The 21,699-nt window shown below is 47.8% G+C and overlaps 1 protein-coding gene across 2 annotated transcripts in view; it reads left to right on the top strand.

Moving 5' to 3' along the window:
- The window catches only part of RNF216 (ring finger protein 216), a 135,079-nt gene extending 114,002 nt beyond the window's left edge, over positions 1–21,077 (top strand). For both annotated transcript variants that reach the window (XM_074345619.1, XM_074345618.1), the window contains 3 exons: positions 3,046–3,268; positions 17,276–17,345; positions 18,065–21,077. In XM_074345619.1, coding sequence (XP_074201720.1) covers positions 3,046–3,268; positions 17,276–17,345; positions 18,065–18,384 — 613 coding nt within the window. In that variant the 3' untranslated portion in view covers positions 18,385–21,077. The remainder of the gene's footprint in view (positions 1–3,045; positions 3,269–17,275; positions 17,346–18,064) is intronic.
- Positions 21,078–21,699: the final 622 nt, after the last annotated feature.

Raw genomic sequence — 21,699 nt, 5'->3', positions numbered from 1 at the left:
AAAGAAGCCGGTCTCAAAAGGCCACATCTTGTATGATTCCATTTATATAAACTATCCATAGGCATATGGATTTGCTTATGTACAGAAAAGACAAATCTATTAGAGACAGAAAGCAGATTACCGGTTGCAGGGGAAAGGGGACTGGGGAGAGTGACTGCTTAATAGGTAGCGTTTCCTTGAGGGATGGTGCAGGTGTTCTGGAGCTAGATAATGGTGATGGGTGCACAACCCTGGGAATATACTAAGTGCCCCTGAGTTGTATACTTTAAAATGTTTAAAATGGTTAATTTTATGTGCATGTTATCACCAAAAATGCGTAAACATGCTCACAAAGGGAAACCATTTAAGATTTTGAATAGTATATGCCACAAGAAGCAAAGACAGCTCCCCAAAGAAGTTCCTAGCACACTTAAATAGTGGTGAGAATAAATGCTTAAGGAAGCGTAGGGTCTTGATTGATTATGCAGAGGAGGGCAGTGAGCCTTCCTGTTTGAACACAAGGTCAGCACGCACAGCTGCAGCTCAGGCTTCTCTTCCTGTCCTGCCCTCGAACGCATCCTGTAGGGCTGTTTGTTTCCTGCCTAGTTTAGAATCTACTTGCCAAATCACTCTCCTCCCCCAAAAAATCAACTACGGTTTTCCCCCAGTCCCATTTTGTGCTTTCATGTTACTGGATAGGTGATCCCATAATAGCAATCCTTTTTTGGTTCGGGGCCATTCTGGCCCTACCTGGAACTCTTCTTCTGCAAAAGCGAAGGACTTGAATTCTTTCAGTATTGAATATTTGAATGTTCTATTTGAACGTTCTAACAGCGTTGAGTTGTATGTGTTCTTTATATCCTCCATCCATTTAGAAGTACCTTTTCTCCTCCACCACACCCTGTATTATTGGTGACTGACAGCTTGGTGGAACAGAGCAAGCAAGTGCACCCTCTTCCTGTGAAAGACCATGTAACCTTGGTTCTTTTTAGCCACTCCTCTCCCACACTGCAGCCTAAGCAGCTACCCAGGGAAGTCAGCCAGCCCCAGGTAACCAGAGTGCAGTGGCTTAAAGCCACACCCCAGTCTCCAGGGCTCTCTTACACTGAAAGTTTGTGCTATAGAAAATTGCAGTTGTGTTTTGGTCACAGCTTTTCAGATTGGAGACTTTTTCATTAGAACCTGTTGAGTCTTAACATGGAGAATTGAGAAATGTCTTTACAGTTACTGAGCTAAGTCATGAACATGGGTACAATATGTTGACAATAATAAAGTTATTTAAACTTTGTCCTCTTGACAATGATTCCTGTTCAGGAAAACTTGGAACTCATTTGTTCTTCTATAATTTGAACTGGGTTTACATTCTTTTCCAGCCAGAGTTCCTTCATTTGGGGCCATTCAAAAATTAGACCTAAATGAATAGCAGCCAATTTCCTATTGCATTTTTCTATTTTTAGACACATGATCTGGCTTCTGGGGAGCGTACTACAACAGTCTTATATAAATGCCAGCAATTAGGTTCAAGTGTATGGCTCAGTGGTAAAGTGCCTGCTTAGCATGCACGAGGTCCTGGGTTCAATCTCCAGTACCTCCATTATAAAATAAATAAATAAATAAAAACGTAATCACCCCCCAAAAAATAATTTTAAAAATATATATCAGTAATTAAAAACACTTGCCTGCCCCTAGACTCACCTGGCTACTCTTACTTAATAGCAGAAAAACTGGAAGCAGTGGAAGGAAGAAGGCTGCATTTTCTCAGCTTTAGGAGAAAGAGTGCAAATTAGAACTCATCCCCAGACATGTACAGTCTTTATGTTGAAGCAGTTTCCTGGTCACAACGCTGGGTTCCTACTTTCTGAGAGGAGAGAAGTGCTCGAGCAGCGGGGTGAGTCCTACCTTCATGGCTGCCCACGCTTGGGGTCCTTCATGCTCTTCTTAGTCTCCGCAGGGATATCTTTGACTCCTTCCCATCAAGACCGTACTTCTTCATGCCGGCTGGGTACAGGCAGCACAGTCTCTGCCCTCTCCGTTCAAGGAACTCAGCTCAGCAGAGGAGGACAGACGCATAAGCAATTACAGGCAAAGGTGGCAGTGTTTTTTAGAGGAAGTAACCAATTCAGCAGTGCCAGCTCTTGAAGAAGAGTCATGGCCTGTCATTTTGACTCTAGATATGTGCCCCCCATGTCAGTTAAAGCACTTCTGGAAACAAGTAGCCTTCCTACAGGCTTCCCTTTGGCCAGGATTGCGTCGTGTGCCTGCCCATCTTCTAGCTGCAAGAGAGTCTAGGAATGTAAGGTTCCAACATGCCAGCTTCTGTCATAGGAGGTGGGTTCTGCCAAGGGGAAGAAGTCATAGAGTGGCTTTTGGATCATCCCCAACTGTGTTTACCCCACCCCTATGTCTAGCATTTAAAAATCTAAGGTGTGTAGATAACTAAGGTTTACTGGCTCTCCTTTATGCAGCTTTGTATATATAGAAAACATTATTTAGGAAGACCCTGAGTTTTTTTCTCTCCATTTTTAAACCTACAGGGATTCTTACAACAAACAGAATAATTATTTTCTAAATGCTAGGTGGCAGGCACTGTGCCGCAGGGTGCTTTATGTCTTATCTGTAATCCTCAGAACACTATGGGAAAGTTGGGTTCTCCCAAATTAAAAATGAGGAAGAGGGTGGGTATAGCTCAGTTGGTAGAGCTTATGCTTAGCATACACGAGGTCCTGGGTTCAATCCCCAGTACCTCCTCTATAAATACATACATACATACATACATACATACATACATACATACATACCCCCCCCCAAAAACACACACACACACACACACACACAAAAATGAGGAAACTTGAGTCTCCAGGCAGTAAAGTAATTTACCCAAGGTCATACAACTGATAAACTGAACCCAGTTCTCAGACTGCAAAACATAGGCTCTTTTTACTCTTCAAATGTCACCAGAAGAGCTAGGCAATCATTATCTGTGGAAAGAAATAAACACTTTAACAGCCATAATATTTTTCTCTCTTCGTCTTCCCTGCTGTCTCCAATCATGTTTTCTTTTTTTAGCGAAGAAAAAATGACTGCTGCCCGCATTAGGAAATGCCACAAGTGTGGGACCGGCCTCATCAAATCAGAAGGCTGCAACCGCATGTCTTGCCGCTGCGGTGCCCAAATGTGCTACCTCTGCCGAGTGTCTATCAATGGATATGACCATTTCTGCCAGCATCCTCGCTCACCGGGAGCCCCTTGCCAGGAGTGTTCAAGGTGCTCTCTCTGGACTGACCCCACTGTAAGTGAACACATGGTTGCCTATTGCTTTACAGGGGAAAAATATCGATAAGGTAGCATAATGAAAAGAGATTTTATACATGCATAACACATTCTGACTGTTGAAAAGATAGGCAACTACATAGACCGATAACCACACACCAAAAAAATTGAGAAAGTAACCAGAAAGCTACTCCCAGAAAGCAAGATGCCCAGTTTATGAGCAAATTCTTTTAATCCTTTAGGGAATAAAATTTTTCTATGCCATCTGAAATATTTCAGAACACAGAAGAGTAAGGAATGTTTTGCATGTATTTGTATGAAGGTAGTGTAATACTGATCCCAAAACCTGACAGAGGTAACCTTGAAAAAGAGAACTACAGATTTATCTCACTTACGAATATAGGTTTTAAATCCTGTAAATAAATCATCAGCAAATAGAAACCATGACCAAGTGAGATTGTTCCAGATACGCAAGGATGATTCAGCATTAAGAACGCTTAATATAATCTCCCGTATGCTATCTTTAGACAGCAAAACGATGAGTACAGTCGGCCGTCCATATCTGCAGGTTCCTCATCTGTGGATCCAACCAACCATGTATCAAAAATACTTAGGAAAGTGGGGGGTGTAGCTCAGTGGTAGAGTGCATGTCTAACATGCACAAGGTCCTGGGTTCAATCCCCAGTACCTCCATTAAATAAACAAACATACCTGATTACCTCTCCCTCCCTCCCCCAAAAATAAGTAATAAATAATTTTTTTAAGTATATTTAAGAAAAAGTTTTTCCAGAAAGTTCCAAAAAGCAAAAAATTTGAATTTGCCACACACCAGCAATTACTTACATAACATTTACAGTATATTAGGTATTATAAGTAATCTAGAGATTATTTAAAGTATACGGGAGGATATGCATAGGTTTTATGCAAATACTTCACCATTTTATATAAGGGACTTGAGTATCCACTGATTTTGATCTCCATGGGGGTCCTAGAACCAATCTCCTATGGACACTGAGGGATGGCTGTATCCATTCTTGATTTAAGCTTTAAAAATAGTATTAGAAGGATGCTTACTTAATGTTTTTTTAAGCCCTATATTTCAAAGCAGTCATTAGAATGTATTTAATAGTGAAATTCATAGAAGCATTCCCCAAAAGTCAAACATAAGATGACACCACTGTTTGTTCTGAAACTGCTAGCCAATACAATTAGCTGAGAGAATCAAATGAAAAGTATAGATATGAGAGAAGATAATCACTAACATTCATTGGACACCCACTGTGTATCCAGTAGATAGTTCTGAGCACTGTTATATGTAAAGAAGAAAGGCAAATGTACTGTTTTAAACCTGAGAAAAGACAAAATAATCAACTGGAAAGCCATCAGAAGCAGTGGAAGATGGCTAGATACAAAGTTAATATACAGAATGCCATTCACAGTAGCAGTGTAAATGATGAAATACCCTAGACATTAACTAATATGAAGAAAACTAGAAAACCATATTGAAGGACGTGAAGAAACTTGAACATGTGGAGAAGTATGTTTTGTTTTTAAATAAGTTTTAATATTAAAAAGTATCAGTTTTTCTTAAAATAATTTGTAAGTTTGATGCTGTTACAGTCAGTTAGTTGTAAATTGATCTGTAAGGATAGCAATGTAGTATGTGAGGAGAAGACTTGTTCTACCAAGAAGCAATTCAGCGTGACAGGTGCTGAACACCCTGCTGACTTGGCGCTGGTGAGGGAGCTGCCCAGAGCCTGCAGGGGGCCTGGGTGTGGCCAGCAGCTCCTCAGCTTTCACTACGGGTAAGTGAGGATGCCCTGAATAGTCTCTTCAACGGGGAGAGTTGGCATTACAAAGAGATAACTTCTGTCCAAAGTAATCTAGAAGTTCATTGCAATTCCTGTTTAAATTCAGTAAGATTTATTTTTTTCTTAAAAAATTACCTGTAATTTTGAAAATGAGTGATTTTTTTGCTATGAAGCTGTGCTAATCAAAATCATGTAGACTAATGCAAGAATAGGCAGATAGATAAGGGAATAAGATAGAGATCAGAAACAGTCCCACAAGAATTTAATGTGCGCTAAAAATTCCGTTTCAAATCACTGGAGAAATGATAGTCATCATTCTTTCATTCATAGCTATGCAGTGTTGCCAGGACTAGTCTTCATGGACTTCACAGTCTGTTAAGTTTAAAACAGGAGTCCTTCCTGTGGTTGGTACGGTGTCGGAATAGTAAGAGTAATGTGATGGAGAGTGGCAGGAGCTGGAGGAGGGAGTCATCATGTTGGCAGGCCTACCTGAGAGGCAGTATCTGCAGTGAACCTGCATGCAAAGGAGGATCAAGGCAGGCCAAAGAAATAAAACTAATTCAGCTTATTTGTGGAACAGAATGAAGGCTGACGTGGCTTGCAGGTGGTAAATGAGGGGAGGAAGGTGAGAGAGGCAGACACCGCAGCAGGTTGTGGGTCTCACTGAGTGTGTGGGAGCTGTTGCAGGCCTGAAATACAGCAATGACTTGGCCTAATTTAAGTTTTGAAGGTCGTACTCCCTACCATATGGAGAGCGAAACATTAAGTAGCCATTTTGGGGCACTGGGCCAACCATTGGAAATACTTCAAGAAAACAAAGGAGGTGACCTTTATAATCTTGGAGAAGAGAAGGTCCTTCTTAGTGTGGCATCAAGGCCAAATAAGAAAACATAAATCCTCTTTGGCAAAAACAAAGATAAAGGTAAATGAACAATTGGATAACACACATATGATAAAGATAAATGTTGTTAATATGTAAAGAGTAATATGACTCAATAAGAAATTAGTAAACTTCCCTATATTAATAAGAATCATTTTGGATGTGAAAAACAAAGCCCCAAAACCACAGAGACTTAGTCAAGATAGAAGTTTATCTCTCCCTCATGTATAATAAGTTCAGCGGTGGACAGCCCAGGGTGGCTCTTCCATTAATATAGCATGCAGCCATACAAAGTGATGCCATAGATCTGTATGATAAACATGAAGAGGAAAAAAAACATGGAAAGATTTACATGAACACAAACACCATGTAGTTGGGGTCACAGACCCAAGTTACTTTAGGAACAAGTAGCAACATAAATGATTGATGAATGTTCAGTAGGCCAGGTCTGTAGGGGTCAGTAGGGTGTGGTGGGGACTGTAGCAAACAGAAAAGGGTGGGCCCCATCTAAAGGGGCTTCTACTCAGCCCTCCTAGTTTGTTGCCAGATGAGACTGTGCTCAGAGTTACCATGGCTTCAGATTTTCCAGAGAGGCTGGATATCTGTATTTCAATGTGAAATCTCCCAATTTTAAAAAATTAACTATTAATCCAAATCCCTCTAAAGCTAGAACTTTATAAGCCAAAGATAAAAGTCTTGTTAGCCACCAGCACTGATCCCTGATGTGGAAGATCTCCAGTATGTCTAACAAGAAAAGCTGTCGGGCAACAGGCCAGCCCCTGTGTGAAAGCCACAGCAAGCCAGGCTGCTGGCCTCATCCTAATCCTCAGAGAGCCCCACAGTTTTGAAAGGCACTGAGTCCTCTGTGAAAACCAGGTATCTGCACGTCAGGAACAACCTCCTTAGTGGGTGGAATATTGAGCTGAGGGACCCAGGAACTGCTCATACTCCCACGACTCTGTGATCTGGTAAAACCCTTAGCAAGCCTGTCCTGTCACTGAGGAAATACTGGAAAGAAAGAGGCGGCTTTAGAAGCAGTCAGTCATCCTCCTGTTGCAGGTCGAGTGGAGGGGGTGTGGCCCACAGTGGGAGGTGCTGTCCCAGGTAATCCATGTCCGGGACCTGCCAGTTCTGCTGACTCACCTCCTCAGCCCCACCCAGCTGGCAAACTGGGTGCCTGAGCATCTCTAGGAACTTGGTGAGAAATCAGGGTCTTTTTCTTTGGTGGAGCTCCTAGGAGGCGTTCCTCGGGCTGCTTTCGTCTTTGGAAACAAAGAGCAGTGTGGGAGTTACCACGTGCAGGGGGTTCTGCAGTGGTCTGGCCTGTGCTCAGCGCCGTTTTCCTTTCTGCTCCCTCTTGTTCTTCCTTCTGCCACTGCCCTTTTCTTCCCACACGTGGAATTGCTTATAAAGGTTTCTCGCGTTCTGTTACCTCGTGTGGGTGCCGTAGCAAGGGACTGCCCCTTATTTTGTTGCTGAACTGTCGTCTTCTACCATGAGAAAGGTTCTGGGTTTGCTCAAAATAAAGTTCGAAAGGAAGGTTAGGCAAATACAAATCCCTCTGATTTCCTCGGGTAGCCACAGCTGGAGATTTTGTTCCATTTGTCCCGTTCCCATCAAAACCAGGATCAACCCCGTTTCCTTGATTCTCACCAGGAGACCGATTGAATTCCAACCCAGCATCTGTTGAGGCTTCTGGGAACACAAAGCCATTCAGAAGTTGAGGGAAACAAAGCATGCCCTGTCATCCAGCCTTTTCTCTCGCTTAATTAACCAGCAAGGCCAGGAAGAATCTCTCATTTGTCAGCGAGGGAGTTGTCCCTTCATGGTTTGGAGAGAAGTTAAATTTTCATCCTTAATGACTGGCGATTGCCTGGGAACCTGAACTAACTCCATATTAGAGAGCTGTCGGTTGTCTGGTAGTTATCAAAAATAAGCTTAAAACATTCAACTAAGAGTCTTGTAAAATAAGATGTCTTTTTAGGAAGGAAAAAAGAAAAACAGAAGCAAACCAGTGACAACAAACCATTTTTCTAGTTAGGGGTCAGAATGCAAAGCCAAATCTCAACATGGAATGAACAAACATCATTTTGCAGTAGGGGAAGGGTTAACCTAGGACTTTATTGGACCCAAATGTGCTAGTTTTTTTCTTGTCCATGAATGGTAACTTAAGGGTATTAACACGTTACATCTTAATGTTAGAAGCTCTGTTTAGAACAGTCACCTGGCAGTCTAGATTCTAAAAGTAGGGCAAAATTCATAAGAGCATTTTCTTTTTAAATACAAAACGAAGTCAGCGTTTATCTTGGGTTTTGGCTACCAGAAACTGCACAGAATTGTTTTCTACAACTTCTTTGTTTTTTAAATATAAGAATTTAAAGCATGTTCGGTTCAAATAAAACCCTAGGACTTTTACAACCAGTTTATAATTTGGCACCATTATCGCCTAGCCATTTGGTTAGGAGACTGTTTATTTTTCCCAGGCCTACAGTGGATTGAACCTAACATTGATATGTGTTAATATATTTAACTCTGTAACAGTCCTCTAAGACGGGTGTATCATCCCTGTTTTGCGAATGAAGAAACTTGCAGAAGATTGTGGTCCGTAAAAGGTGGCATGCATTGATCTCAGGTCTTCTGTTCTCTTGGCATCTTAAACAAAGCTGGCCACCAGCCTTCTCTCCTCAGTTGGCTCCAGCACCACCCAGCCCAGGTCAGAATCTTCCCATTGGGTCAGGCGCACAGAGGGCACTGGGCACCTTTGAGACCCTTGTTTGAGTGGCCTGGGAGAGGAAGAGGAAATAAAAGTACTTCAGAGAGGACTGAGGAGGAAAAGGTGGAGACTTTTAAGGAGTATCTTCAGAAAGATATTCTAGACTTTAGGTCAGTAACTAATTTTTAGTTTCAGGATTTTTTTTCTTAACTTAAAGTTTACCTTCTATAAAAGAAAAAAAAGATGATAAAGTAAACCCCCGTACCCTCGTGTTGCCCCATCACTTGGCTTCCACAACTGGCCTTAGCATTTTATTTCTAGCCAGTGTTCTAAATACCATTGTTTCTGTTACAGCATGGGGGTGGGACCGGTCTCCCATTCTACAGATGGGGAAAATGAGATTCGGGTGGTCAGGTCACTTGGTAAAACCAAAATGCAAGCCCGGTCTTCAGCCAAATGTTAGCTTCTTTTACCACACAAGTCTCCGTTCCCTGGAGTCAGAGGTCACAAATAGAGGAGCTTGCTGGCAGCTACCCTGGGGCCTGAGCCCAGGGAAGCAAGCAGGCCTCTGTAGAGGGGCAGGACCCGCGCTCGGCCCCTTCCCCATTGAGCAAGTTGCAGGTGGTAGCAAGGGGCCTGGCAGCTCCAAACCGTGACCTGTTCAGATGTCACTAGAGGGTTGTACCAAGGAGAGCAGCAAGATGGCCCAGCCCAGTAAACACAGAGTGTGTCACGTGGCATGTTCAGCAGACACCAGCAGGCCTCAGGCTGAGTACTTGATCCCGACAGGAGTCACGGCATGGCCACACTCCATGCTGCCTCCAGGTCCCTGCGGGGGAGCCCTAGACTGAAGGGTGTCTGGGTTCCAGGCCTCGGTGACCTGAGGAGATGGCTGCAGAAAGCTGGTCTTTGCTCCTCCCCTGCACTTTGTTTCCGCCTCCCCCCCCATGCCGCCCCCACCCCAGCCATTCCAGACCCCAGCTGCACAGCATGTGCCACCCTGGGCTGTGCTGCACCCTCCTCCCCCCAATTTCCTGTTGCAGGGGGACAGCTGGGGCTCTGGAGGGTTAGGGTCTGGTGTTGCTCAGCGATCTGCGGCCGATCTGGGAATAATTTGAAACTAAATCCTCAGCTCTTTGGAAGCCTTTTGTGAAATCATTGCAAGTTTATTAACAACAGCTGTGGCCACACATGACCTGGATCCCAGCCCCAACCCCACCCCCCAAATTGCAGGAGGGAAGCAGCAGTTGACTTGCAGTTCTCAGTCACCTTTTTAAGGGGGGAAAAGTTACATGAAGAAAAGTCACCACCCTCCCTTCATGGTCACAGGAAGCTGGCTGTAGGTGAGTGGGCGACCAGCCCTGGTGACCAGAAATGTTGAAGAAAACAGGCTCAAAAGGCTGTTAAAAAGCTTCACAAGAACAGCCATGTGCTAAGTGCTCAAACGTCTATTTTAGGAACCTTCAGGCTGCGGCTGGCGACTGTTGTCAATGTCTGATTGGTGGAAACCTCTTTTTCCCCTTGAACCATTTGCAGTTTCTCTTCCTTCATCTTCTCCTGTCCAGACCCTGCTACGTGGGCAGAGCTGTGTGGCTTCGTTGTTTAGGGACAGGTTTTTAAGGAGTCAGAATTTTGGGTTGTTTTTCTTAATTAAAACCTCTCTGGTGAATTCTGCCTCACTTCCTGCCGGCTGGGGCCCCTGCCATCCCCGTCGTGCTCTTGCCTCCTCACTCCTCACCCACCTCCATGTGAAGTGAGCGCGGCAGAGTCTTCCATAAGCCAGAATTTGCTGTGTCTTGCTGAGCTCAAAGGAATTCAGGGAAAGGAAATAAAACCCTCTCTCTGTTCAAATGCAACCACTCATTTCTTTATATAAAGCATTCTTCCGGATCTGCTGGGCAGCGAGACTCCATGTCACTTTCTGCTTTAATCCTTTGTCCTCAGCACTGCGTTTGGGGTGCGCTGGCTCCTCTTGGGTGCTGTGCGTGTTCCCTTCTTGGTCCTCATTGCCTTCAGTGTAGTCTGTGGGTTCCACCCCCAGACTGGCTGTGGGGAGCAGTAGAAAGTGCTGTGGGGCTCACTTCTGCTGCAGCCTCATGTTCCCTTACCCTCAGTGTGAGACTTGCTTATATGCGCATTCTGTGGATCTGTTTGAAAGTTTTCACCAAGATTAGGAAGGACCAGAAAGAAGGCAGAGAAGGACTTCTCCAAGCCTACTAGGTCCATCTTAAATCCTGAGCCAAAGGCCAGGAGAGGAGTGCTGGGGCGGGCATGTTACCCTTGGTCGCCGTTCACTAGGGCTTGTTGAGGTGTTCAGTGCAGTGAGTCTGGACAGAGCTGTCTGTTTCTCCCGCAGTTCCCCACTGACCAAGGCAGGTGGGTGTGAAGGGGAGCTCAGTTCTCAAGTGGGCTCAGTTTAGCCTCCAGTTCTATTGAGGGCAGAGCAGTTGGAGGGGCCCTAATGGCCCAGTCTCAGGCCTGTGGCCTCTAACTGCCTGTGGAGTCCAGAACTGGCCAGGCACCCCTGGGGGCTGTAAGCCCAGAAGGAGCAGCCAGGCCCTGCCCTGGTCCTGATTTCACTCTTCACTGCTTATCTGGTGATGTTCAGCATGCAACTGCATTGTCAGAGCCTGTTTCCTCGTGGGTAGAATCCTGCCAGCCCCTTGTGGCCGGGAGGGACGCTTGGAGAGCAGGCGTGTGTGAACGAGAGCAGCCCACACGGCGAGGTGGGACCTGAGTACACAGAGCGCAGCCTTCTAGAAGGGAACCCTAGGGGTTTTGAAAGTGAGATGTGGGTACAAAAACAACCAACGGGAATTAGGCCAAAACCTTCCCTGGAGTTATCTCTGGTGAGGAATTCGTTTTCATTTGTGTTTTGTTAAACTTTAAACTTTTTTTCCCAAATTGCTTTAATGTGTGTGAGAATCAAAACCCTGGTCTTTTATGGCCGAAGGAGAAAATCCCGTGGGACCTTGTGGTATATAAGTAACCTGGTGGCCTTGTGGGAAAGCATGTCATCAAGGCAAGGACATCTGGAGATGGGCCTGGAACAGCACCCTGGTCAGGAGCGATAGGTGACTCCGTTACCATGAGCCAGGATGTCCTGTGGCCTCAGTGATAGAGCCTGGCTTGCACCATGGGTTTCTGCCTTACAGGCGCCCCGGCCTGGGTGAGAGAGTTCTGCTGGCTCTGTCTCAGAGGCCAAGGCTGGGGAGGCCAGTCAGAGACCTGATGTTTCAAATGATGGTACATGTACTTCTGGGTGAGCTGACCCTAAGAAAATAGGAATTTTCAGGGAAGTGTCTGCTTTTCTGCTATCCTGGCTGTTCATCTCCTTGAGTAGAGGTGTTTTGTTTTGCCCTATTCCCTTTTATTTAGTGGAGAAAGGAGATTTTAGAGTTCTGCCCATCCCATAGAGAAGAAACCCTCTTATATTTCAAAGAGGGCAAGATGCACTTTTTCTAGAACAAAGCAGAGCCTAAAAATAGTCACCTATGACAGTGCTCAGGGTAGGCAGAGTTCCCGGGGCCCCTGCAGTCATACTGTTCCAGAAGCTTCTGTTCAGAAACTGGTGGTTTATGTGGTTGAGAGCTCAGGCTTTGAGACTGGACAGCCTGAATTCAAACCTCACTGTGCCTCAGTTTCCTCATCTGTAATATGGGGGCAATTAACAGTACCTAACTCACGGAGTTGTTATGAAATCTATGTGAGGTGCTTTTCAGAATAGGAGCTGGCACACAGGAAACCATCAATAAATGTTACTGCCGTTATTACCATCACTGCTCTGCACCTTGGAAGAGAGATCATTTGCTTCTCAGTAAACCTGCCATGGAAATGATTAGGCTCTAGGTTAGGTCGTGTTGGGTGGAGGGGTCCCCAAACCAAGGTCTGTGGAGCCCCAAAGCTGGAGTTCTTCCCGTTGTGCCAGCTGCCTGTCTGTTAGGAAACCAGTGATGCTTTAAGATAAAATTCAGTATGGTGGGGCCTGCTCCAGCGCGCCTGGATTTCCTGTAAGTGACTCAGCCCCTGCAGGGGGGCTGGAGGACAGGGAATTCTGTGATCCAGCCCACACACCCCTGGCCCTCTCATCATCTTTCCTCCTATTGTTCCCTATTTCCAGCAGCCTAGGTGTGTCCTAGATTTGCAGAATGACAAGCCTTTTTCACGAGTATCCTTATTCACTGTGAATGATGACACTTGGGATGCCTAGAATGTTTCCCAAGGGAACTTACCTCCAAGAAGGGCCTTAATAGCCCCATGTGTCAAAAGACCCAAACCCAAGAAGTGTTCTGATGAGGGACCAGTCCTCATGTTTTAATCTCAGAATCAACTGTAAACCTTCTTTTACTTTTTTTTTAATTATTAATTTTTTAATTGTGGTTAAATACAAAGTAAAATTTTGCCATTTTCAAAGTGTATGATTCAGTCTGCCTTCACTCTTGACTTGAGAAACTTAAAATGCTCAAGGGAAGCTGCTTGTGGAAGGAACGTTCACCCCAGATGAAGTGAGGAGTCTTCCCCCTTACAGTCTAACATATTTGGCTGCAAATGTAATTCTTTTTTTAAAAAAATATTAAAAAGTGTTTTAGCTCTTAGTTTCTAAACATAGTGTCCTGTCACTCCAACCAGTTGGAGAAAGTTGAAATCTGAAGCGCCTAACCCATATTCTAGGTATAACTGACAATTTACTTATTATTTATGGTAACAATTACTACTCAGAATAGTTGAATGATGACATTTTCTGGTGAAATACAGACTGTATTTAGACTCTAAGAGCATTGCCTAACCAGGGAAAGCCAGAGCTTAAGGACAAATGGTCTTGAGTCCACTTACCAAATCAGCAGAGTGATCAGAACAAAGGAAGGAAGGGAAGAGGCTCCAGGTGGCTCTCTTCAAAAGGTGAAGAATTCAGGGCTCCAAGGCTCCTCCCGCCACCCGCCACCCCCCACCCCCAGAAGAGCTCTCAGTTGGCGGCAGGTGGACCTGGACACTCTGTCCTACAGAGCCGGCAGATCTGTATCAGGAATCTCAACTCACACTTGGCTCTGCAAGTGCCTCAGACCCACTTAAGGGAATTCTTACACTGCTTTTATTCAGGGGTACACTTTTACCGGAAGCATTGGAAGATATTGATACATAGCAGGGGGATGCCCTGTGCATACCCTCAACAGTACTATAAGGGACCTGGAACTTCTATTCAAAAAGTAGCCCTTAGAGGGGGAGGTTATAGCTCAGTAATAGAGTATTTGCCTAGCATGCACAAGGTCCTGGGTTCAGTCCCCAGTACCTCCATTAAAAAAAAAAAGTTAATAAATAATTAAACCTAATTAACCCCCCCCCAAAAAAAAAAAAAAGTAGCCCTCATTCTTCATTTATCCTAACAGAACTATCATGAAAGAGTCTGAGGAGGAGGGGAGGTTAGCGGTTGGTCTTTAATGCTATGAGGTTACCTTGTAAGCCCATGTAGAAGTCCAGAGTGGAAGGACAGCAGAACTGTGATCACAACACAGAAACGGAAGCTCCATGCGGGGCGGGACCCGGTCTGCCAACTCCTGGCTGTGTGTCCAGTGCAGTTCTTGGCTTACACTGGACACTCAGGACATGTTCTTCAGTGAAATAGTACACGTACCCTCCAAGTTTTCAAACCACATAAACGGCGGGGGCAGGGAACCTTCAAGGTATTTTTCTGTGGATTCTTTCCAGGAAAGCTGCTTGAATGGCACTGTAGGATGGTATAAAGCATCTGCCCAGTCCACCACTGAGTAGCCATAACTGAACAACTTACCTCCTCTGGGACCTTAGTTTCTGTGGTATAAGGAAGTTGGAATGGATGGTTTCTAAGGTTCTTTTCTGTGCCATGAGAGGCCTTAAGTGTCCCTCTGGGTACTGCTGGGCATCACCACATTTAGGTGATGTGGGAGAAATAGGGACGAGACAGTGGTGGTGGTAGTGATGTAGTTACTAATAGTTCTACTTAATAAGTGACCAGAGTCAGGAAACCTGCCACTCATTCCATAAAGAAGCCACTGAGAGAAATGTTGAGGCATCTCCCAGTCTATACCACTTTTTCTTGAAACTTCTCATCTTTCTAAAATTTTTATCCCTGCCATTTTCTACAACTTTCCTGCCTTTAATAAAGAGTGCTTGCTTTGTGGTGAGTTCCTTACGCAGTCGAGCTCAGCCAGTCCTCACAACCACCTGTTTTAAGACGAGATGTTGAGACTCAGGTGTTCAGGGACCTGCCCAGGTACTCAGTGATCCGTGCAGAGCAACAGCTCCCCCACTTGCCGCTTTTCCAGATCAATCCTCTTTTTTTTTTAATCTTTTTTTCCTAGGCTTGCCACTGGTACCAAAATGAGACTGTTTGCCAATTCCTCATCTAGGTTGGTAGAATTTGTCCTGACATTGGCATGGAGACCTTCAGACTGCGTCCACCAAAGCCCGTTGGAGCCTTTTGTGGTGTTTGGCTTGGAGATTACTCTGTACAGGAAGAGGTTTCCTCACTTGGGGTGTTTGCAGAGGGACTAGATGACCGTGTCTCAGGGTCTTTACAGAGAATGTTTATGCATTACCTGGAGATGGACATGCTGCCCACCAGGATTTCTCCTGGATGTGTGATTTTCTGATGTGCACAAGCAATTGACACCTTCTGAAATGCAGGATGGGAACTTAACACTTGTCACCTCTCCTCTTCCCCTTACCTTGCTCAGAACACCTGGCCAGGTGAGGCTGAAGAAGACTTAGGTGTATGGTAAGAATTTCCAAATGTCAGAATTGGAAAAAAGTCTTGAGACCATCGAGTGCAGACCGTCATTTGGCCCCTGAGACCCAGAGAGCAAATTTAACAGGGCCTCCCAGTTTGTTGCCTGCGGAGCCCGCAGTCTCCAGGGGTGCCATCCTAAGTGTATCTGCCAAACAGAGGGACTGTCTTACATTGCTGTTTACTCACTCCATCAGTATGGTCAGAAGTTTAACCAGTAAACCAGAACAGCATCCAGCTGCAGAGTAGGTGTCAGGTACACACTGAGTGCCGCTCATGACTCCAGGATCGCAGAGGAGCCATAACTGTGAAATCACAAGTTACTGTCCTGGCTTTGACGTTAGTGACAGTGCAAGCTGCCCATTGGCTCAGCTCCATGCTGGGGCTGCTGTGCTCTCCCCAGTCCAAGGGGTTCTGGGTGTTCTTCCCAGCTTGTGCGCTTCCCTCTGAGGCCCTCCATTCACATCCCAGAAGTTCCACACATGGCATCAGCAGTCAGAGATTGCAGTCAGCATGAAAAACCTAGAGTTACCACTGACAGTGTTCCAGCTCAGGCCGTGCTGCCGTGTGGAAAGGCCTGCCCTAATGCCTTGTCTAGGGAAGCGTCTTCCCAGCAGGCTCTGGAAGTCTTGCAGCTTGCCTCATGTTTCCCTGCCCCATGTTGGGCACCACTGCCCTTGTCCTTACTTCTTCCCAGCTTGACTGCCCCTTACTCCTGGAGAAGCTACTGGAAGACCCCAGGAAACAGCATGCCTGCCTGTCCCTCAGTTTGGTCAGTGCATTTGCTGCACTCAGGTTTTGTCTGCGGCGTCCACTTTGCTCCTTCCTGAGCACAAGCTCACAGGGTAGACTTAGATCCTGTACCCTCACGGCCATGCTGATGCAGCAGCAGCCCTGCAGCTGGGCAGCAAAGACATGCACCATGTCGGTCGGTGGGTTTTTTCAATCCAGTGAGGGTCCTTTCAGTCCCCAGCCTTTTTGCAGGGCCACAGGAATGGGTGGAACCCCAGCACATAGATAAAGCAGGTATGGTTGGGGGTGTCTTTCCCCAGCCAGCAGCCCAGTTCTCACCACTGTGTCTGGGGCAGGTGGAGACGTGGGAACTGTATGTGGCACAGACCCCAGAGCTTCCCTGGTGAAACCCATACATCTGCTTGTGCCCGGAGCGCCTCTTTGGCTCCTTTCCCCAAGTTTGAATTGCCAAATAGTGAAGCAGGCCTACCAAGCATTGAGTTTGGGAAAGGAAGACCGCAGGGTCTATAAGGGAGTTGCTCTTAAACTCCTGGCCCAGACCACTGCTGTGCTGGCAGGATGCTGCTCCTCCCACAGCCCACCACTGTCTGGGTGCTAAAGGTCAGCTTTAGGGCTCAGCAGGTCTGCATGGACATTTATCCAGCTCTTTTCTGGGAGTTAGCAAAACTTCTGGGCTCTACACAAAAAGGCTTCTGTAGACTCGAGATCTGAAGCTCCTGCCTGCCCCAGACTCCCCCCATCCCAAACCCTTGGGTTATCAGTCTACCCTCTCCAAACTGCAGGAAGTTCTTACCCCACAACTGAGTGAACAGAGCAGGCTCTCAGCCCAGCCCTTAGACAGCCACCTGCCATGCACAGACCCAGCTCCTTGGTCCCAGCCTTTCTGGTGGGCTTCCTCATGGGAACCCCGTTTAATGACAAAGGAAGAAGTTTGTCCGGGAACTGGGAATGTGTGATGTGCAGACTCAGGGCCTTGCTGACCAGCAGCAGGCTTCTGGCTTAGCCCCATTGCTGACCAGCAGTAAGCTGGCCTTCCACGAGTCCCAGCAGGGCCTCAGCACTGCATGGAGCTGGCTGAGAGCAGGCTTGTCTTGTTGCTTTTCTTCTAGGAAGATGATGAGAAGCTGATTGAGGAAATCCAGAAGGAGGCCGAAGAGGAACAGAAAAGGAAGAATGGAGGCAAGTGCCCCCCCAGCACAGGCCTTGTGCCCACGCACCGCATGTCCCCAAGGGAGGAGGGGACCCCACTGCTGGTCTCCCTGGGGGTCCTGGCACTCCACCCAGCCAGGGATGACCCAGCTGTCCCTCTGGTGGCTGCAGGTGCGCCCATCCACACATCCAGCTCCCTGTGGGAAAGGCCATGAAAGCTTAGAGATGGTTTCGACTTCTCCTTGATGGCAAGGAGGTACCAAGGAGTGAGTTTGAGCTTAGGAAGCAAATAAAAGCCAAAGCAGACTTAAAAAGACAGTAGGCTCCTCTGGTTACAGAGGAACAAAATGGGGTTTCTCTAAGTGGCCATCCAGGCCCTGGCTCTAAAGGAAATTCTCTCAGAGAAGCTCCACCTCTTCCGAGCTAGATCAGTCTACCACCTTGCAAGGTGATCCCTGTGGAGTGACACTCAGTGGGAAGTATGATTTTATCTTTGGTGACGGCTGGTTGAGAGGATGTGTGCACACTGCTTTTTGGCCTATAATTAGGACAGGCCACCCCTCCTGTGTCCATAGGGAAGATTGATGCTGAAGATTAGAGATTCTTGGCCTGACCTCATGCTCCGGGCTCCCAGCCCCCAGCTCAGGGCCCCTGGGACCAGGATCAGGATATGCAGCTCTGGTCTTGAGCCATATCCAAGCACAGTGGTGTTTAACTGTTTTCTCTGCTAAATCCCATTTCCTTTTCAGAGAACACCTTCAAACGCATTGGGCCCCCCTTGGAGAAGCCTCCAGAGAAAGTCCAGAGGATCGAAGCCCTGCCAAGGCCCGTCCCACAGAACCTGCACCAGCCACAGATCCCCCCCTACGCCTTTGTGCACCCACCCTTCCCCCTGCCTCCCGTCCGGCCCATGTTCAACAACTTCCCACTCAACATGGGCCCCATCCCCGCGCCCTATGTGCCCCCTCTTCCCAACGTACGGGTCAACTACGACTTTGCCCCTGTCCACGTGCCCCTGGAGCACAACCTGCCTATGCACTTTGGCCCCCAGCCACGGCATCGCTTCTGACGCCTGGGCCCCGCCCTTTCCAGGAGCCCCACTGCGCAGCCTGTGCAGGGCCAAGGCTGGATAGATAATCCTTTGCCCCCAGGGCTAATGGCTGTGCCCATGCCTTCTAAGTAGGGATTACGGACTTGGCTCTTGAAAGGATAGCCTGGATTTCTTCCTGGGAAGGGCCACTGCTCCCTGAAGAGCGACCAGCAGGCTGGTACCCCCTGGGTGCCAATAATGAGGTTTTTCTGGCTTCTGCTGGACCAGAGATATGGGGGCAGCCAAACCCTCTTTCTGAATAATTCTGTCTTAACAGCCAGTGAGGTGGCTACAAGGTAGCCCGTCTCTGCCACTCACATCCCTGCAGAAAGAGGAAGGGAAACGTTTGCCTCCATCCCCTCCCCCGGCAGACACAGGCGTCTCAGTTTAAAACCACGTAAGCCTTCCTCACTGCAGCAGTCTGACCCATAGTAAAGCTGAAGGAACAAGTAGTGCAGTTTGGAGAGAGCTGGGAGGCCGGAACCATACGCTGAAGGCCTGCTTTTTCTGCCCACCTCCCACCTCTGAGGCCCACCTAGAGTGAGGTGTGCCCTGCTGCCCTGAGCCAGTTGGTCCAAGTGAAGAGGTGGCAGAGCGATGTCCATGGGCCTGGGAGCACCGCTCAGGGTGGGGAGGCTGCAGACCATGTCCCCAAGTCCAGGACCCAGGCCACCACTGCAGTGATTGTTCAGGGGTCTCTCACCCTCTCTCTTCGCCATCTCAGATGAGACTGCAGAGAGCCATCTCATACAGTGGGATGTTTGTATACAGTTTATCTAAAGAAATGTTTGCTGTTTACTCACTTTAAACTTACCCAGTTTTCCGTGGCCTGCTAGAGTTTCTCTCCCTCAGTCTCTGGAAAATCAGAGAAGTCTGTTACCCCATTCCTGGCAGCTGATGAGGGTAGGATGGTCCTGAAACTTTTGCCAAACATAAGATCCTTTTGAGGTAGCTGTGACAGAGGCCTGGTGGCTCTCCCAGGGAGCCACATTTGCCATCACCCAGATAAGGAACAGGTTCTCCCCTAAGGTATGGTGGGGACACCGGCTTTCCCCAGGGGATGAATGACCCCGATGGCACTCAGCAGCTGCCCTTCCCTGAGGTCAGATGAGTCTAGCTGTGGGTTTGCTTGGGAGTCCGTGCGCCATTCCCACTTGCTTTTTGCTGTCTGTCCCCAGGTGGGTGTTTGAGTGTCACCCCATCGCCCACTTTGCAGTGCTTCACTGCAGCCCATGTGCAGAGCAGAGGCCTCAGTAGGGGTGAGCCTGCCCCAGCTCCCTCGGTTGGCCTCTGTTCCTGTTGCTAAAGCTCGATGGCTGTGGGGTTCCCAGAAGTTCACACACACAGACCTCAGAAAGGAGGGGGCCGCTGCCCAGCACCAGGCATCACCGTGTCTGGTCCCAGCTGCTGTCAGCTTCTCAGATGTTTTTCAGAGATTAAAGTGGAAGAGCGAAATGCTAAGTTGCCCATTCTTGCTGTCTTTCCTCTGGGCTTGGGCTCTGCAGATAGTGGCCCCAGACTTGGGCTGGGGGTACATGGGGAGAGACTGCAGTCTCCATTGCCCAGAGCCTCTGCCCATCGGTCTCCCTGACCCTGGCTGGTGGCCTGAGTGGAGGTGCCTCAGGAGAGGCCTGCCCAGTGCCCTGAGGGCCCAGCAGCAGGGTTTTCTCAAGTATCTTAAAGGCATGTTCCTCCTGCTCCCCCAAGGGAAGATGTCTGAGAGCTGTGAACCACCAGCAGATGTCCCACCACATGGGGAGAGGGACACCAGGTGCTGTCCGCTTGCCCGCTGGTTACAGCGCTCACCCAGCCCCCCAGAGCCTTCAGGGCCCGTCCAGCGAAGGACCGGGAACCGCCGCAGGTGGCTGTCCCACGCCCCTGACGCTGCGGTCCAGTGACTGCCCGAGAGCCTGGCATGTGCGGTTCCCCCAGCACAGGAAGGGGACCAGAGTAGTGACTCTCCTAAGGCCAAAACGAAGATTTGTCCTTGAGGTGAGTTCTGGCTGTTTTTAGCCACCTAATGCAGCTTGGGGACCACTCCTGCCTCTCTGAGCCAAGGGCACTTCATTTCTCATGTTCCTGCCCGAGCTGGGCTGTGCAGTGGCCTGAAGGTCTGCGTAGCGCAGTCACTGTTTTGCCCCAAGTTCTGACCCTAGCATGAGCCCCCGCATGTCTGCAAAGTGACCCTGTAGGTGCCTCAATGTCCCAGGGGCAGGGCCTGGATCCCAGGCTCCTGGGGAAGCAAACTGTGCTAGTGGTGGGGTTGGGGGGGAGAGGGCTGTCATCCGCTGACAAGTCTACAGCCCACAGAAATTAGCCCCTGTCGGGGACAGAGCAATCCCAGAGGCATCCTGGCACTTCTGCTCTGTGGTCTTGCTCCCTGGAGTGAGAGACTGCCCAGCAACGGTCCTGTTCTACTTGCCTTAAAACTGGAGAGGAATCTGGTATTTGCACTTAGCAAAACATTTTAAAACTTAAAAAAAAAAAAAAAAGTGTGCATGACCTGTCACTTTATATAAAAAAAAATAGCAAAATGATTAGTTTATTATTTTTTTTTCTTTACCTTCTGGTAGTAAAAATACCCAAAATAATTCCGTTTAAACTACTGTGTGTAAAAAGCCTGTATCATATGTAACTTGGGTTTTTTTGTAAATAAATGTTTGTGCAGTCTGCTCTCTGGTTTCGTTTCTCCACACGACACAACCAGGCAGACCCGGCGACCCCCACGAAGTTACCGGGGCTGCTCAGACTGACCATCTCGCCTAACTCTGCTCACCCAGAGCTGAGGTTGGGCCGCTGCCGCTGCCGGAGAGCCACAGGATCCCATCGCAGAGTGGCCCTGAGGGGCTGTGCTGCGGGAGGAAATCAGGTGATCCATCCTGCTAACCCTGCTGGGTGGCTGCCCAGGCCGGGCTGGGCACAAAGGGGTTATTTTGTTGCTGTTGTTTTTCAGCCCAGAATACCCTTCAGGAAAGTATGATCAGCCCCTCTTCCAGGCCTCTGCGGCAGGCCGCTGACTCGGCCCTGGAGTTGGGTGCAAAAGGGAGAAACCTCACTCAGATCAGGAGACCAGTCCTGAGAACAAGGAGCCCCTTCCCGTGCAGAGAAGCCACAGGTACAGCCTTTCCCTCCGCGCCTCCTGCCGGGCCTGGAGGGCATCCTGGGCACGGGTGGCCGCAGCACGCTCGTGCCCAAACCGGGTTCAAAATGTTGATAAAACTCGGGGCTGTCCTCTTCTCTGCTTGCAGCTTTGTACTGAACAACATCTTTTTTGTTTGGGGGTTTTTTGGGGCA

Source organism: Camelus bactrianus, chromosome 18 (assembly GCF_048773025.1).
Source record: "Camelus bactrianus isolate YW-2024 breed Bactrian camel chromosome 18, ASM4877302v1, whole genome shotgun sequence".
NCBI classification, from domain to species: domain Eukaryota; kingdom Metazoa; phylum Chordata; class Mammalia; order Artiodactyla; family Camelidae; genus Camelus; species Camelus bactrianus.
The sequence above is the reverse complement of the archived record's forward strand: the minus strand, read 5'-3'. Positions and strand labels throughout refer to the sequence as shown.